This window comes from Glycine soja, chromosome 19, assembly GCF_004193775.1.
Source record: "Glycine soja cultivar W05 chromosome 19, ASM419377v2, whole genome shotgun sequence".
Classification (NCBI taxonomy): domain Eukaryota; kingdom Viridiplantae; phylum Streptophyta; class Magnoliopsida; order Fabales; family Fabaceae; genus Glycine; species Glycine soja.
Window position 1 is genome coordinate 50,633,322 of NC_041020.1, and position 18,285 is coordinate 50,651,606.

The 18,285-nt window shown below is 32.6% G+C and overlaps 1 protein-coding gene and 2 pseudogenes across 2 annotated transcripts; 2 read left to right on the forward strand and 1 right to left on the reverse strand.

Moving 5' to 3' along the window:
- Positions 1-631: 631 nt before the first annotated feature.
- LOC114399404 (ankyrin repeat-containing protein At5g02620-like) lies at positions 632-7,602 on the forward strand. Of its 2 annotated transcripts, none has more exons than XM_028361586.1 (4): positions 632-948; positions 1,221-1,691; positions 2,375-2,784; positions 6,440-7,602. In XM_028361586.1, exons 2-4 carry the CDS (start codon positions 1,268-1,270, stop codon positions 7,280-7,282), a joined length of 1,677 nt encoding a protein of 558 aa, XP_028217387.1. In that variant the 5' UTR covers positions 632-948; positions 1,221-1,267; the 3' UTR covers positions 7,283-7,602. The 2 variants fall into 2 exon arrangements, with proteins under 2 accessions (XP_028217387.1, XP_028217388.1); XM_028361587.1 differs by having other exon boundaries at positions 1,249-1,691.
- A 3,854-nt stretch (positions 7,603-11,456) lies between these two features.
- LOC114399405 lies at positions 11,457-13,441 on the reverse strand (annotated as a pseudogene).
- An 885-nt stretch (positions 13,442-14,326) lies between these two features.
- On the forward strand, positions 14,327-16,278 carry LOC114398931 (annotated as a pseudogene).
- Positions 16,279-18,285: the final 2,007 nt, after the last annotated feature.

An 18,285-nucleotide genomic window follows, 5' to 3' on the forward strand; every position in this document is an offset into this window, starting at 1 on the left:
TTTTATTGGCTGAAAATCATATTAATAAATATGAATTTATTACAAAAATTTGTAAGATTTTTTACTCTTCTAGTTTTGTATAAATGTATATAATAAGTTTTAATATAAAAAATATTTTAATAATATAACATATATTTCTAGAAAAAAATAAGGTGAACAAAACATATTTTTTAAATATTCCTTAGAATATAAAAAAGATTCCTAATTAATTTTAATTTTAATAGTTAAACAAATTTTTTATAATATCAAGAAATGTCATTATTATCTAATATCCTGATAATAACATTCTGGAAAATAAAAAAAATTGCGAAATAAACACTCCCTTCAATATATTTTAAATTTTAAATAAATTTATTTAGTCTCTAATATTTTTTCTTAACTTTTTGATTTCTGATAAAAAAATTATTATGTTTTTCCTTAAATTTGTATAAATAACACTTAAAAAAATAAAGTAATTTAGATAATATTTTAGAGATAAAAACAAAAAAATAACCATATTTAAAATTTATTATTTAAAGTAGAGGAAAAAATAACTTTTAAGAATTAAAAAAATAAAAATTTAGTCTTATATAAAACATCCACCATATAATTTGTCATATTTAAAAGCAAATTTAATCGTCTTGTCTGGTGATGAACAGATTATCCACTTCGTTTTTAGCATAGGATAAAGTAAATTACTCTCATTTCTCACACACACACACAGAAAGTAAATTACTCTCTGCTTGTTGATGGCTGTTCTAGTGTCACTGTCAGCTGTGATTTTGCTCCCAAAATTTTGATTGTTTCTATTTCGGAAGAAATTTTAGATGCATGAGACTTAAGTGATCCTTTGCCTTCAGCTTCTGAACAGTTTTAAATCTTGAGTTTGTGGAAATCGGTCTCCTGGCTTCCAGATTTGCTGTGTTTCGATCTGTTTATCCATCCAACTTCATCGACCTTAGCATCTAGGTATTATGAATTAATTTCTAATATCATGATATTGTATGATTGTGTTTGCCCTTCTAGTCTACGCGATTACCAAATTGACGATGGAGAATATGATTAGATAAAATCGTTTTTGCCGTCTGCTTTACTTGTTTGTATCTTTGGATTCTTGATGACTATATTTATCCAATTTAGCGTGTTTGATATATACAAACCAGATTATACGTTTGGATAAGTTTGATTAGCGGTGGAAATTGATGGTCTTATCAATTTTTTTCTTCTTTTGTCTCGTAGAGAGAGATAAAATTTCCACTCGTATTGTAGAAAGATTTTTCAAGTGACTATGGAGAAACAGAGCAGTTTTCGAGCATCTACAATGGAAAAGCAGAAGAGTTTTCGTGGGTTTATGGAAAAACAGAAAAGTTTTCGCATTGTGATGGAGAAGCAGCTCAGCTTCATAGGAAGTGAAAGGAAGAAGAACAAGGAATCACCTGGGAAACGTGGTGACTTACCAATTCATTTAGCAGCCCGGGCAGGGAACTTGAGTAGAGTGAAAGAGATAATTCAAAACTATTCTAATTATGAGACAAAAGATTTGTTGGCAAAGCAGAACCTAGAGGGGGAGACCCCTCTTTATGTTGCTTCAGAGAATGGACATGCTTTGGTTGTTAGTGAGATACTGAAGTACTTGGACCTGCAAACTGCTTCTATTGCAGCCAAAAATGGCTATGATCCATTCCATATTGCTGCAAAGCAGGGCCATCTTGGTAAGATACAACATGGCATTATGTTTGGGCCTAAGGTCCCTATAATTTTTTATTTTCTTTCCTTTGTTTTTGATTTTGTGAACAATTTTACTATGTAAATGAATGGAGCTTAGTACCCTAAAAAGATTGTGCCTGGGTGTGATATCTTACTTATTGGTTCTTAGTTAATTAAGATGTAAACCAAGACCCAAAATCCATACTGTCCTTTCAGTCTTTTTCCATAAATTTGTATGAGTAAGCAGCAAGTTGGATTTGTCAACATTTGACTTGTTTAAGAAAGTTGTTTTTCATTTGTGTTTCCTAGTTAAAGAAACAATCAATGTCCAGGAATTATTCTATCCTTCCCTCCATCCTCACCCCAGCCTGTGCAATTGTCTCTCTTTATCCATATTGAAAATGAAGGAAAAAAATGAAGTTAGAGAAGGCAGAAAGATAGTTGTATCATTGTGGCTTCTCAGTTAATTGACATGAAGATCTGGTTAAGATTATAGTTTATTATTTACCACCATATATTTGGCTTCAATGGTTTTACTGTGTTGCCTTTCTGATAGTGTTAAGTTTCAGATAAACTACCATGGGTGAGAAGCCAGGGTATGGAGAACCAAAGATATTTTTCACTAATAGTATGCCTGTTACTCCATTCTCTGTTTATATCTCCGACTAAGAAACAAATAATCTTGCAGAGGTGCTGAGAGAACTACTGCACTCCTTTCCCAACTTGGCCATGACCACAGATTTGTCCAACTCAACTGCTTTACACACAGCTGCGACTCAAGGTCATATTGATGTGGTTAATCTTCTTCTGGAATCAGATTCTAACCTTGCTAAAATAGCCAGGAATAATGGTAAAACTGTCCTTCACTCTGCGGCTAGAATGGGGCATTTGGAAGTTGTGAAAGCTTTACTGAACAAGGATCGAAGCACTGGATTTAGGACTGATAAGAAAGGTCAAACTGCACTACACATGGCTGTGAAAGGGCAAAATGAAGAAATTTTGCTGGAATTGGTAAAACCTGACCCAGCAGTTTTGAGTCTGGAAGATAATAAAGGAAATACAGCATTGCACATTGCCACAAAGAAGGGCCGTACTCAGGTGATTCTTTATTCTTTTCTTATTTGTTCTGTATAAAGCTTATTAGCCATGATAAACTAATTATGTAGACAGTCTTTATTTCTGTTCAGCGATGAATGTGCATCCTTCCTTGTCTGTCATCTGATACTTGTTTTTGTGGATTAGAAATTAACATAAAATAGAGAAGTAAGCCACATTTTGGCTACTGCACGGCTGTTAGCGGCCATATTGGCCCCAAAACAAAACAAGGTTTTAAATTGCAGCTGCAGTTTCATTGTGATCCTTGATATTGCAGACAAATGTGGCTGATGTGGGTGCAATGTGGTTGTTGAGACCCCAAAAACCTTGACATTTTAGCCAAAATCACAGTTGCGGAATTCTTTTTAGTACCTTGAAACAAAAATGAGCAGTAGCTTACTTGTTACTTTTATTTTTTCTTGTTTGCTCAATGATGTACTAGGACCCATTAGGGGACCTCAGTTTCAAGGTCAGAGCTATGGGTTTTGACTTGAGGGTTCCATGGACTAATTTTACATTTTGAGGGGCCATTCATTAAATTAATGGAAAACTTCCATTGGTAAAAAATATAAAACCCTAACCCTAATATTTGTTACTTTTATAGTTTTTTGCATGGTATATGCTTAAACATCCAAATTTACATGGTCTCTGTCTTATGAATCCTCAACAAGGCTTTAGTTAAAGCTTTTTTTTTTACTATCCTACCAGGCTACCACCCTATTATCCGACCTTTAGAACTCCTCTTGGTACCCAGTAGCCATGCAGTGTCCCCATTAGTAAAATTATTTGATGGAATTGTCTTAATCCTTTCCACCAGGACCAAATATTGTCAGCAGATCACTCTCAAATACTTCTCATGTTGCTCCATATTAAACACAATCCTCTATGGCCCTTTATCAGCCTCCCCTTCCATGTGAAAGAAAGTGGTTAGAGGCACTTCTTGATCTATTGGTATTCCATGCATTGAAGGAATTGCTTCATGTGTGGAGCCATTCAGTGGGTTCAACCCTCTCTTCTTGGGAAATTCTTTCATGTGTGAACATGAATGCCACCAAGATGAGTTCAATTCTGAAGATGCGCCATCAACAACTAATAAGAACCTTGGGAGAGCCACACCACAAAAGCTAGCTTTTGTAGTTGGTGTCTTGGAGAGCCCTAGGCCTATAAACCTCACATTAGATTCCCATACTTCCAATGTGGGACTCAAGTCCCAAACCTTGGAAGTTGGAATTGGATCCTAGCACCACCACCCTTTTATTGGAGTTTACTAGCTTCTGGCCTTCTTCCATGAAAGTTTTTACTTTGCTTTTTGTTGATTTCTACTTCTGACATGGTGGTTTGCTTCATTTCCCTAGTTGCTAGGACAGTTTACTCCAATATTTGTTTACTTTTTGAGATAACTTCTCGTCAAGCCTCTGTACCTATGTCTCCAACATCTTCAATTTCTGAGTGGCCATTTGGAACTGATACTAAATGATACAACTTGTGATATGTTGTGATATGTATAAAAAATAAGAACTCAAGTTTGAGTATTATTCAGAATAACGATAGTTTGCTATTTGGGGTTGAACTTTGGATTAACTTATTTTGAACTCCAAAGCTTTTTGGTCGGAAATTGTTTCTTGAACATTTTAATTATAAGATATTCTGAAAGCAAACTAAGATAACCCAAAAGCGCTGTATTTACATTTGTGTAGTGTAGAGCATTAGTTTGTTTTCAGATGCATGCACCTACTGGCATGCAGACAAGTAAAATTTTCTAAACAAGTGTGAAAGTTGCGACTCTAATTGGTTTATGACAATCATCACTCAATTTTATTCATACCTTGAAGGACCACAAACCTACCCCAGGATCAATAACTAAGTTATACACAAGCTCAACTAACAAGTAATGATCCATCAAGATAAGAAATAAGAAAATAACATTGACTAGAAGATATTGTAACTCATCTACTGATTAACACCTGTATATTAAGTACCATGCTGGCCTCTTATTCCAAGTAATATTGATTAGTTCCTTCAAGTCCTAGTAGTCGTGTTATGAGTTATGACAATGTATAGGAAAAATTAGTTCCATCCTATCCAAAATCAAATAAATAACCACCCGTGGCATGACAATTACAAATTTGACTTATCCCACAACTGTAAGCCTTGTTTTCTTCATATTCCTATATATGATAGACAGTAGAATCACTAGAGTTTTTCTCCTTTTATTTATTTATTCATTCATGATTTATTGTTAACAACATTCTTTTTCTACAAGTTTTGATGGTACACATATTTCAACAACTAGTATTTTAGCTCGTGCATTGCACGGACCAATTTTAATATCTTAATTTTATGATTGTAATTAATTATTTTAAATTTTTTAAAAAAATTATTAACATCATATAATTAAAATGAATAATAATCAATATATAGATTATAAGGACAAATATTTATATCATAAAGAAATTCAAATTATAATTAAAACTATACTCTTGTATATTTAAATCACAGAATAGATCTTTATATTAAAAGATGAAAACTTCACGCGTAAGGATATCAATATATAAATTATATGATTTGTCTCTAAAAGTTTTATGTACATTGATAGATATTTACAATGTTATGATCTCTAAAGTTAACATTATCACTACCCGACCTAAAAAAAGCATTACCAGTACCCTGTTTTTTATAGTCAATTGAGAGAAATGTAAAATTGTTATCTGTCATTTGAATTTTGAGAAGACATAATGAGAATTTGAAAAGAGATAAAGAAATAATGACTCTTTGAAGAAGATAAATCAACATGGTACTAAAATATTTTAAGAAGAAGATAGTATTTTAAATTTGAATACACACACACACACACACACATATATATATATATATATATATATATATATATATATTCAAAATTGGTTTATGATATTCAGTTACAGCTTGTTAAACCGTTCAATTATTATTAAAAGCAGCATAAGAGGATGTATCATATGTATATTAGGAGAGTATTTTATTTTGAAAAAAAAACATTTAAATGGATTTTTTATATCAGTTACAACCTTTTAAACTTGTCAGTTGATGTTAAAAATATAAAAGGATATACCAGATACATGTTAGGAGAGTGAAGTTCACCACCTCATGTAATAAGAGTATTCAAATGAAAGTGAATGTAAGGGAAAGTGAGGAGATTGGATGCCTAAAGAAGCAGATAATTTTACATGTTTATATATAGGAAGGGATATGACTATTGGCGGTCACTTAAACATTAAAATACCGTTGCATGAAGTATCCCATTTATAGTGATCTGAAGTCTGAACAACAGCCCAGTGAATAATTGACCCCGTTTGTCTTGCATCACCCTAGCCACAAGATAAGACAACTTTGTCATTTTGTTAAGATTCCATTTACACAAACTCCCCTTGCTTTTATTACTCCTGATTGTTGTTTTTCTGGTTTTGCCTTCGTGATCTACCAGCATTGAATTGGATGGAGGCAGTTTTGTGCGTGCACACTCAATTGAAACTTAAAGGATGAATGTAAACTCAAAGGAAACATATGTAATATAAATTTACGACTTACGAACAGGCAGCATGATTCCAAGACTAAGTTTCAAGCATCTGATCTCTTTGTGATTTTTTCAGTGTCTATCTAAACTAGTCATTATTAATTGCAGAATGTACACTGCTTGTTATCAATGGAGGGTATCAACATCAATGCTACAAACAAGGCTGGAGAGACTCCTCTTGATGTTGCAGAAAAATTTGGAAGTCCAGAACTTGTCTCCATATTGAGGGATGCTGGGGCTGCCAATTCTACTGATCAAAGGAAACCTCCAAATGCATCAAAGCAACTCAAGCAGACTGTCAGTGACATAAAGCATGATGTACAATCCCAACTCCAGCAGACACGTCAGACTGGCATGAGGGTCCAGAAAATTGCAAAGAAGCTGAAAAAGCTCCACATTAGTGGCCTGAACAATGCGATAACCTCTGCTACTGTTGTTGCCGTTCTTATTGCTACAGTTGCTTTTGCAGCCATCTTCACAGTCCCTGGTCAATACGTTGAAGGCAAAACACATGGATTTACACTTGGACAAGCAAATATAGCAAACAATGCAGCTTTCCTAATATTTTTTGTGTTTGACAGCCTGGCATTGTTCATCTCTCTGGCAGTAGTGGTGGTTCAAACTTCTGTCGTTGTGATTGAGCAAAAGGCAAAGAAGCAGCTTGTTTTTGTCATTAACAAGCTCATGTGGATGGCTTGCCTTTTCATTTCCATTGCCTTCATTTCTCTTACATACGTGGTGGTGGGATCACAGTCCAGATGGCTTGCAATATATGCTACAGTGATTGGAAGCTTGATAATGCTCTCTACAATTGGCTCCATGTGCTATTGTGTAATTTTGCACAGGATGGAGGAGACAAAATTGAGAGCCGAGAGTCGATCGTTCTCCATGTCTCATGCATCAGACCAAGAGATTTTGAACAGTGAATACAAGAGAATGTACGCACTGTAGTCTGTAGTGTAGTTGATATATCTGAATGGAATGGCTTGTATTTCTAGCATATTCTTGAAGTGATAATAGGTAGTTTACACTATCGGCATCAGATTACGAAATTAGACTACAGATACCGTGAGAAAAGAGGGAAAGGAAGAAAATGGGTGGGGAATTCTCGTCACATCCACTCGTAAGTATAAAGGATGTTGTCAAATTTAGCATGACGTCAGTGAAATGATTATGGTGTTAAAGAATGAAGACTTGAGATGATATATCCATTTGTATTTACTCTTCTGTTCTATTATAAACTAGACTTGGCTAACGGGTTTTTTTTTTTTAATATATTTTTAAAATTTTCATAATTTACAAATTATTGTGAGATTATGTTAAATAAATATTTTATAAATATTATTTTCATGTTAATATTGATAATCTATATTATTTCTATAATATTTAAATCATATTTATTTTTATGTTAATATTAATAATGCACAGTGTGCTAAAATTGTTAGTTTTTTTATAATAATTATTTTTATTATTATTTTAATCTTATAATAAGTAGTAATTATAATAGTCCTTTGATTTTTAAATGGTGATTTTGTGTTGAATTATGATTGTCTATGTTACAAGGCATGCTATTTTTTAATTGAATAAAATATGTTTATACTCTCTAATAAATACTCAAATTTTATATTTGTTTTTAATAATTTTTTTTTGCGTTAAGATCTAATAAAACAATAATTATGTTTTTTGTCGTTAATATTTTTTTAGTTTCTCATAAATTAGTGAATTTTGTGTTTATTTTTTGATAATTTTTTTCATTTAAGTTTTTCATATTTTTGGAAAGCAATCAATTTATTTATCTGAATATTTTATTTCGCCGTTGCGACAAGGTCCCTAATAAAAAAAAATGATCTATTGGATTCCGAATATATCAAACTTTTGTGGAGTCTGATACCTTATCAACATCTTTTCCAATATAATAAGGGATTGAGATAGTATTACACCATCACTTAATTGATGGTAAAAATTTAAAATAAAAGTTTTAATATATCATGCAATGATGAAATTTATCAGGGACCCAAACATGGACCTAAAACATATTTAAGTCTACTTATTATTATTTGATTTTTTATTTTTATGTTTTGCAGTCTAGATTGGCATTGAAGCCAGATGGCTTATTTTTAGCAGCTATTCTTGGTGGAGAAACATTAAAGTGACAATGTTTATTTTTATTTCTTGAAATTTCTTTGGAACACAAATGGATGGAGCATTCTAATTAATGATATTTGTGCTGTTACCAGGGAGCTCAGAATAGCTTGTACGTTGGCACAAATGGAGCGTGAAGGAGGGATCAGTCCCCAAGTATCACCTTTGGCATAGGCATGTTATTGCAAAAGTATTATCTCCTGAATTGTTTATTTATCAGTTAAGATCAACTATATTTTGAATGAATGCTTTGCTGTCTCTTTTGAATAGGATGATGTGGTTCTGTGTTACTTTTCATTGTCTGTTGGCAATGCCATCATGTATTCCATGATTTTGTGTGAAATTAACTTTATTTTGAAGCAAATAGGTTTGTCTAATATATGTCCATCATGGAAATATTAGTCTTGGCTGCCTCTTAAAGATCAGTTAGTTAGAGCATAGCAGTCATTGCAGCCATCCAGGATGTGATGCTGCAATTTAGATGTCAATTTAGCCATCCACAAACTTACATGAAATACAACTAGCTCTTGAAAGCAGTTGAGACATGCTCTCAACTGCTCCATCATGATAGCACCACTACAAGCCAGTACTAATAACTATGAGAGTTATGAGTTCTTTTTTTTTTACAGTTTTATCCTTGTGATAAAAAGTTGAATGGGTACTAATAAAAGCAAATAAATAACTACATGTATGCCCATACGCGTATTTGATTATTTCTATAAGCTTGACTATTTAGTTCACAAACAGATTGGTTTTAGGCATCAATAAGTTTCCTTCAAATCCTTTGCTCGGGCACTCAGTAGATTAATATTATTACTGAACATTAGAAAGCTAACAAGGGCAGATTAGGAGGCAATATTATTACTGAATATTATGCGTGTTTCATTGATTACTTAATGCTACCTTAATCACTTTGAAACTCTATGTTAGTACTCTTTAGTACACGCTTACATTATGTACATTTTATGTTGGGTCTTCGACTTGCTTGACCTTGCAAAGTTTACCGAAAACCTGAAATCTTTTTCGCATTTTGTGCACTTCATGTTGGGTCTCCGACCTTATTGGCTTCCCAAAGTTTGGCGCAAACTTGAAATCCTTTTTTACATATTGTGCAGTCCATGGTGGGTCTCCGACTTGCTTGGTGGTGTTTCAATAATGTGTGTATAAAATTTCATGGAAGCCATGTTAAGTCTCCAACTTGCTTGACTTTACAAAGTAACTCCCTTTTCCCCACAAACAAATAATCATTCAATTCTCATTTTTTATCCACAAAAATTGCACATTACTCAAGATTGCTTCAAGGTCCAATGCCTTAAGATCTCCGTTGTTTTCTTAAAATTCAATGTTGTTTCAACGTCCAACGTGTTAACGATTCTTTGTCACGCAATTAAAACAAATATTTCAAAAAATATATAAATTCAACCCAACACACAAATTATTTTCTACCCAAAGAATTACGCAAGTCTGATTTCATATTGAGAATATATAGGAACGTGGGCAAACCCATTATGTACCTAAAAAACTAAAAAAACATAAAATTCCATTTTTTTCTTAAAATATAAAAATCTTTTTTTCTAAATAAACTAGAAATATAGCAAACATAACTTATGCTCTTAAGGGAAAATAAATAATTTAAAAATCACTTTATTTTTAGCACACTTGATTAAAGGTTGTTATCTTCATGACGGGCGCATGAGTGCTAACACCTTCCCCACGCATAAATGACTCCTGAATCCTTTTTTCTCAAACAATAGACCATTTGTTATCCTTTTTTATTTCTAGATGTTTTCCTTAAATAAATATTGGTGATTATTCTCATGGTTTTCCTTTTTGGGAACAACTTTCTTATCTTTTTTTATCGTCATCCCATCGTGACCCACATTGTGACATTAGGGTTGCTGGTTATGATTTATGGTTGATGGTCATGGTTGATGATTTAGTGTCTAGGGCCAAGGTCTAGGCTATAGGCTCTATGGCCTAAGGTTTATGATCTAGGGTTTAGGATTAAGGGTCCTCAAACCGTAAACCATTTCTTATCTTTTTTTTTGTTTTTTTTTTTATGTTTTCCTTAAATAAACGTTAGGGGTGACTCTCCTAGTTTCCTTTTTGGGAACACCTCTTTTTATCTTTTTTTTATCGTTGTCCCGTCGTGACATACGGTTCAACATCAAGGTTGAGGGTCTAGGGATTAAGGTATAGGGTTGAGGGTTAAGGGTTTATGGTTCGATGTCTAAGGTTCAAGGTCTAGGATTTAGGGTCTTTCATGTGTAGGAATATCCCTTTCACAACATATATGAAAAAAAGTGAAGATTTTTAGAGGAAAAAAAATTAAAAGAATTCAATAAAAAAACAATTGTGTATCTCATTGTTATTTTTTGTATTTCACCATTTTTTCATCTATCTATGGTGGGAGAGCTTTCAATGTTTCTCATCGATGCATCCACATTGTTTGGAAGTTGTAGTAAATATACCCATGTGTGTTTTGTCAAGTTCACTAACCAGCAATTTTGAAATGCATAACTTGCAACAAAAAAAATTAAAATCTCCATTTCACAAGGAAAATTGGGGAGGGGGTAATACAACACTCAACGTTAAGAAGTGAAGCACTAGCAGTGTGATCTCAAGTTTTTAGGTTCCAGCTCCCAATGGTAGTTGGATCAGACTCAGACTGGTTGTAGAGGTCATCTTCCAACTTATAACTAAGATCTTTATTTATACAAAAATACACAACAAATAATAAGATAAGAACACATCTAGGTTAACACACACATCCAATCATTATGAGGAACATAAAAGTAAAAAGGAATTTACAAGAAACACAATTCAATTAATATACTGTATTGTTCGAAACAAGCAAAACTATGACCATTATATAGAGCCTTCCTTTTGCATTAGCAAAATAAGTTAAAGGAAGCATGATTAGGTAATGTTTATATTATAAGAATTAGAAAACTTAACAAAATAAGAACTAAAATAAGTTGAATATAATCCAGGAAATAAACTGCACATCATGCTTTCCAACCAAAATATTCTCAAATATACATCAATATATCGTGTAGTTATCTACTACTATTTTCCAAAAATAAGTCATGCAAGTTTCACTAAATTTTGACATCATAATTATCCATAATAATTTAACATACATCTTCCCTCAAGTTACATAAACTGAGACCATATTTCCATAGATAAAGTATCTCATTTTCATATAAAATCTTTAAGCAATCATCATTAACTCATTAAATGCATCGGTGTCAATGTAATATAAGTTGATTCAATCCATCAGTCCTAGTTGTCACATAGACACATACATATATTCCCCTCTAAGGTGCGTCTAAACCAACAAAAGTAAACCATTAAAGGCTAATCACGTCATGTCCTCACTAGGAGTTGTACAAACTAGGTTCTATAATCGTCAAGATGAGCTTATGCTGTTTAGCCAATTTTATCCACCAAGTCTGCAAGGGGAATGTTAAACATACTCGTATAGCAGAGTAAGCTCGTTATCAGTTTAGCTAGAGAAGCTATTAGCTTATATTGAAACCCTTTGTAGTTGTTCTTCAAAATTAATTAGTTGTAATAACTTCTTTAGAGTTAGCTAGCTATTGCAACCATTTTCTAACTGTGCACCAGACTCTAGTTACAATAACTTATTGAGTATTTTACTGGACATAAATATAAAGTTTACTAGTAGTATCCCATAGGTCCCCATATTTTTCATTGAATTCCCATATGCTCATAGTATTATAGTCATTTATTAACTTGTCTCGAGCTCCCATTTCCATATTGTATATGTGAGGTTCAAAGTGGTGGGCCTTATCAGGTTTATCCATCTCAATAATGCAAAATATGATTGTAAATATGCCTGCTCCTATGTATAAGTACTCCCCCTGAAAACCAGAAAGTTGTTAGAATTTATGGCTACTTCTTCCAACAAGTAAACTAAGAACTTTATATGTAAACAAAGTAGCCAAGTGATTTGAAGATTGAGTTCTTCTTCATTAATTCCAATTAACTTTTAGAATTACCGGAACATTGAAGTACACCCCAAGAGCAATGGCTGGTGGGAAGAGCCATGAAATAATCCCTGCATAAGAAATAAATAAATGATAATAAAAAAAATGGCCATTGTAATGAGAAATTAAGGTTATATAAATGGTGAATGGTGTATGGAAAGCACACCCTGGAATCCAGTGGGGGGTTCTGCTGCTGCCATCTCTTCTGCGATTGAGCCCCAAAATGTTCCTGAAATGAATATTCATCGTGAAGTTTGTAAGGAAATCATGTCACACTTAGGAAGGATCGTTTTCATTTTCATCATAGTTTTAACCAGTCACTGGAAAATTAAGTACTTTGTGAATTTGACAAAATTAACATCAAAGTTTACAATTAAAATAAGCATCTACAGCATTTAAAATGATCGCTATAAACCAACAAGCTCATGACTTCCTCCAACTTTCATAAAAAAAAATGAAGAGAAACTCGAAAGTAAGAAAGTAAGCAAAAGTGGATAATAATAAACAAACACCTTTCTGTTCTCCTTCATGGTAAGTGTGGTGGTCATCATATATTCCATATATACACAAAATCATCCTGAAATTTACATGAAGGAAAAGAAGTGAAACCCATCATCACAAGCAAAGGACAGAAAAAGAGAGAAGCAAGTGAAAGAGCATTATTGCAATTAATTAAGATACAGCGTCATCGCCATTAGTGGCATATTGATCTCTAGGATCTTCATTGAGGTCAGGCTCAATCTCATTAAAACCAGCATTCAGCAAGATTCTTGTTGAGGTGTTAGTCTTCGTCAAGATGCCATGCCAATTGGGAGGTGTTGAAGATAAGAAGGGCTTGGAAGTGAGTTTGATGGGAGGGACCAGTGAGAGTGAGGAACATAGCGCCATGCGTAGTTTGCTTGCTTCTCTACCTATCTTATGCTGTTATCCTTTTTCTCGTATTATAACACAGTCCACACAACAAGACATTTACATTTTAGAGCTTACAGTTGATTCAATTATTTTATCAACTTAGAATTATTTCATTACGTGGAAAAGTAAGATTGAATTGCCAACTGCATACTTTAACGGAAGACTTTGGGTATATTAAACTTTTTAAATTTTATTTTTTTATGGTTTATCTTGTTGCTGAACTATAGTAAGCATTTGGCTATTCAGAATATTTTTTGCTAAAATTATAACTGATTTTCGTGTAACTTTGTTTCCATTGTCAAGAAGTATCAGGCAGATAGAATGAAATTTTAAACATAATACCGCGTTTATTTAGTAAACCGCTAAAAATAAACATAATGTTTGTCTACAAATAAACTATTTATTGTTATCTAAACTCACAAAATTGTTTAAACTAATAATTCCTCTCTTTCAAAATAAGCATCGTATTTAATTTTTTAATAAAATATTAAACATTTTTTCATTAATACTCCTAATAAATATCACTTTAGTTATTTTTTCAATGTTATTTTGGGAGAAACATGTAATAAATCTTTCAAATACATTTCTTTTATTGTTATCTAATTTTTTTTATTAATAAATATATTTATTTTGAAAACAAGATATCTCACACTCAAAAGTCCTTAAATTAATTTCAAAATTTGAACATTACTAAAGTAAATTTTATTTTTTTTAATAAAATATTTTCATAGGTATGATGAGAAATTAGAACCTCTTTAATTTAACATGTTTTAAAAAAATCAACTATTTATAAATTATATGATTTTTTAAATTAATTATTATAAAAATCAGTTATGATTTCATACATGATAATTTATGATTATAAATTCTAATTTAATTCTTTTAATTACTTAAATAACCTTATTTAATATTTTGATCTTTAATATTTATGCCACTAAACAGGTATTAAATAATGATAAATTAAAAAAATGTATTAGTTAGGTTTTAAAATTCTTGAAACATCAAATATATCTTGAGGCAAAATATTAAAAGATACAGGAAGAAGGTACAATAATAAATATAATGCGCTTCTCCTCTTTCTTTCACTATATGTAAAACTAAAGAGAGAGAGAGAGATAGAGAGAGAATAGTAACATCAACTTGAAAACTGATTTTAAGTTTCATCTGTGATTTCTCTGATTGGCTTAACGCATAGTTCACATCCAAAGAAATAGAAGCTTTGAGCTACATCTTTTGTCATCTGTGGGCTATTTGGCAAAAAAGAAATATTCTGGTTTTTGAGAACACAAAAGGCAAGCTCTGCAGCAAACTTTGGCAGTAGCAGATTCTTTATTTTATCAGGAGGATGACACAAATTCTGATCACAATGAGTCCTCTCAAGAGGTAAAGCAAAGGTGGACTCAAAGAGGAAGCACTCGCGCGGCTTCAGAGGATGCAGAGTCAAGGAATGGAGTATTGGAGCCCGATGAGGTCACCATGGGGATTGCTGTTCTCTTGTAGTACAAGAGGCCGGCGAGTTTCGAAAAGCTCTTTCTAGAGTTTTTCAGGAGATGGATAAGAGGTGCACCTTTTAGATTAGGTGTGGATGATAAAGTAGTATCAGATACCAATTTTTGTTTAAGCTCATATACATATGCTACCTTGATTGACACATATGGGAGGGGTGGTCAATTTCGCGCAGCATGTGAAACTTTTGCTAGGATGATCAAACAAGGCAAGGCCCTGAATACAGTTACACTCAATACAATGTTGTTTTCTGTTTCCGAAAATGGGAGAGTTTCGATGCCTACCCGACACTAGGACATATAACATCCTCATTTCTCTTTATATTAAGAATAATAAGGTCTACTTGGCAGCTAAACATCTTGCAAGGATGAAAGAGGCCTTCCTTGAGCCAGATGTTGTGAGTTACCGTACCCTCTTGTATGCATACTCCGGCAAGGAAAATGGTTCTAGAAGCGGCGCATTGCCAAATCTTATCTTAAAAAAATGCATGAGGCAGGACTTGCGAGTGACTGCGTCCCATATTGTGTTGTGATATCAAGCTTCGCAAAGTTAGACCAATTGGAAATGGGAGAAGAATTATACAGGGAGATGCTTGGATATGCCGTGCAGCCTGATGTCATTATTTATGGTGTTTTTATCAATGCTTTTGCTGATGCAGGAATTGTAAAGAAGCCATCAATTATGTTAACGAAATGAGAAAGGCAGGATTGTCAGGGAATCTGGCTATATATAACTCTTTGATAAAGTTGTATACTAAAGTAGGCTACCTGAAAGAAGCACAAGAAACATACAAGTTTCTTCAATTATCGGATGAAGTTCTTTCTTTATTTTCCCCTAATTGTATGATTGATCTGTATACTGAGAGACTTATGGTTGAGCAAGCAAAAGAGATATTTGAGAGCTTGATGAAGAATGAAGTTGTAAATGAGTTTTCATATGCAATGATGCTATGTATAAGAAAATTGGAAGATTGGATAAAACATTCAAATTGCAACGCAGATGAGAAGGACTAGGATTCTTGACTGATATATTGAGTTATAATAATGTTCTTGGCTTGTATTCTATGGATAGGAGGCTAAGGGAAGCTACAGAGACTTTCAAGGAAATGATAAAATCTGGCTGGAAGTAATGGTGGAAAGGGATGCTCCTCGTGGTTTGCAAGCATGGATTTTGGCACTCTCATGTGCATCTGAAGGAGTCCATTATACAAATGAGTAGCTGTGGTTAATTATGGTTGGAGCATACATAAGGTCGAAAAGCATGATTGGAGGCTTACCTACTCTGGCTTTCCTCTGGAGCTGGTTGTTTGCCTTTTTATTGGCTACATGGTTGAGGCTATGATTGGAGCATTTCAATCACAGTATTTAGAATTACTACTGGTAATTTCTATAATAATCTTGTAATATGGTTTGGTAGTTTGAATAGTTGTCCGTAAAATGAAGCAAAATATATGGGGATATCTAAAATATGAACATATGATAAATTTATATTAGTCGTATATATTGTTCACAGTTACTGAATGTTGTTGGTCTTCAATTCTTAAAGATCTTTTTCTCTGACAGAATAATTACAATATTTCAAAGAGCCATGAGTTTACCTAATCTTGACCACTACTCTTATGATGTTTTGCAGGATACTGGGACGTTTTGTCTTTTACGTGTATTCTTGATGGTCAGTGATGGGAATTGGATTGTTGAAACCTCTTTGGAACTACATGAACTGCTTTTTCCCCCCTTTTTCTTCATTTCAAGGACAAAAATAATTTAGAATAAATGAGGAATGATGATTAAAAGAAAATAAGAAAAAATATCTAGAAGTATCATCACAATAGTGAAATGCATCTTATGAAAATTCATCAGAGATTTTCAAACTAAAATCGTTTCATAGATTATTGTGCCAATGAATGAATTATATATAATTATTGGTGGTTAGTATTTGGAATGTATATATATTTTTTTCTTTATAATATAATATGCGTGTGACTAACCATGGATGATATTATTTTCTTGCCCTTTGGTTGCACAATATATGGTTATTCTTAGATTTTTCTTGAGGAATTGATTTTTCTTTTTATATTTTGTTATCTTGACTTCAATTTCAGGTGCTAGTCAACCACATGGAGCTATATTTCTGTCATCAAAAACTAAGAAAAGTGATGCACTTGATCCTCTAATTGTAGTTCTTCATGGGGGACCACACTCTGTCTCATTGTCAAGCTTTTCAAAGCCATTGGCTTATCTTTCTTACCTTGGATTTAGCTTGTTAATTGTGAACTACAGGTAAATGGTATTAAATGGTATCCTCCTTGGTGTTCAAGCATTTGATCTAGGCTATACAATTTCAATTCATAAGTTTGATGGGTTCTATCATATTTTTGTTGATTCTTTACATAGTGTTTCATCAAGAGATGAATTTTTATTCTCACACTGATAATTGATGATGATAGAGATAAGTGCTAGGAGACTTTTAGAGATTCTGAACCTCGATCACAGATAACACAAACATTACAATGTGGTTCAACAAGTATTGCAAATGAGCAACATCTCTAGATTATCGACTGAATCATTTGACTCTCAAATGTCAAATGAAATGTCAGTGTTGTACTTAATGTTATTCGTAAAGGCATAGAGTTGGCGTGAAACATGGATTATCGAATGATAGAGTGTGAATTAGACTCTCGTTGATTTAAATCTAATTAATCGATATAATGTTGGCTTTCATCCGATGACAATTATCATTAATCTTATTCAATCTTTCAAAAATATTCAATGACATCTCTCCTTCTAGCATGTCTCTAAATAAGGAAACTTGTACACTCACTCTTTGGCCCGTCATGACTCTTCAACAAATGTGTTTCTCACTTAGGAAGCCTTTTCGGTCTTTGTTGGCTCTTGTTTTTGGTGATGCAATAGGAGTCTCCTTCTCTGGAGCTTCGTTGATTATTTATCTTCCTATATATATATATATATATATATAAAGAATATCCTACTTTTTGTTTGAATAACAAGTATTAGAATTTGATTTTCACAGAGAATGTTGTTTAGAAACTTACAATTAAAATTGATTTTGAGTGCTTGATTATCAAAATAGGTTTCAATATTTATTTATAATTTTTTATGTAAACGATCTTTTGTTATAATCAATTATAACTTGTGAGTAATATAATTTAAAATATTATAAATCTTACACTTTTTTCTTTTACTCTAAGGTACAATAGAAAAAATCATTTTTTGTTTTTATAGTTTTATTTTTATGTTTAATCCTGATAAAAGAAATTTGATGCTTAGATTTTTCATTTTTAGTTTTAATGAATGACATTTACAGAAAAATAATAGGTGGTGACAATTTTGTAATTTGAGGAATAAATTTTATATTTTAAGT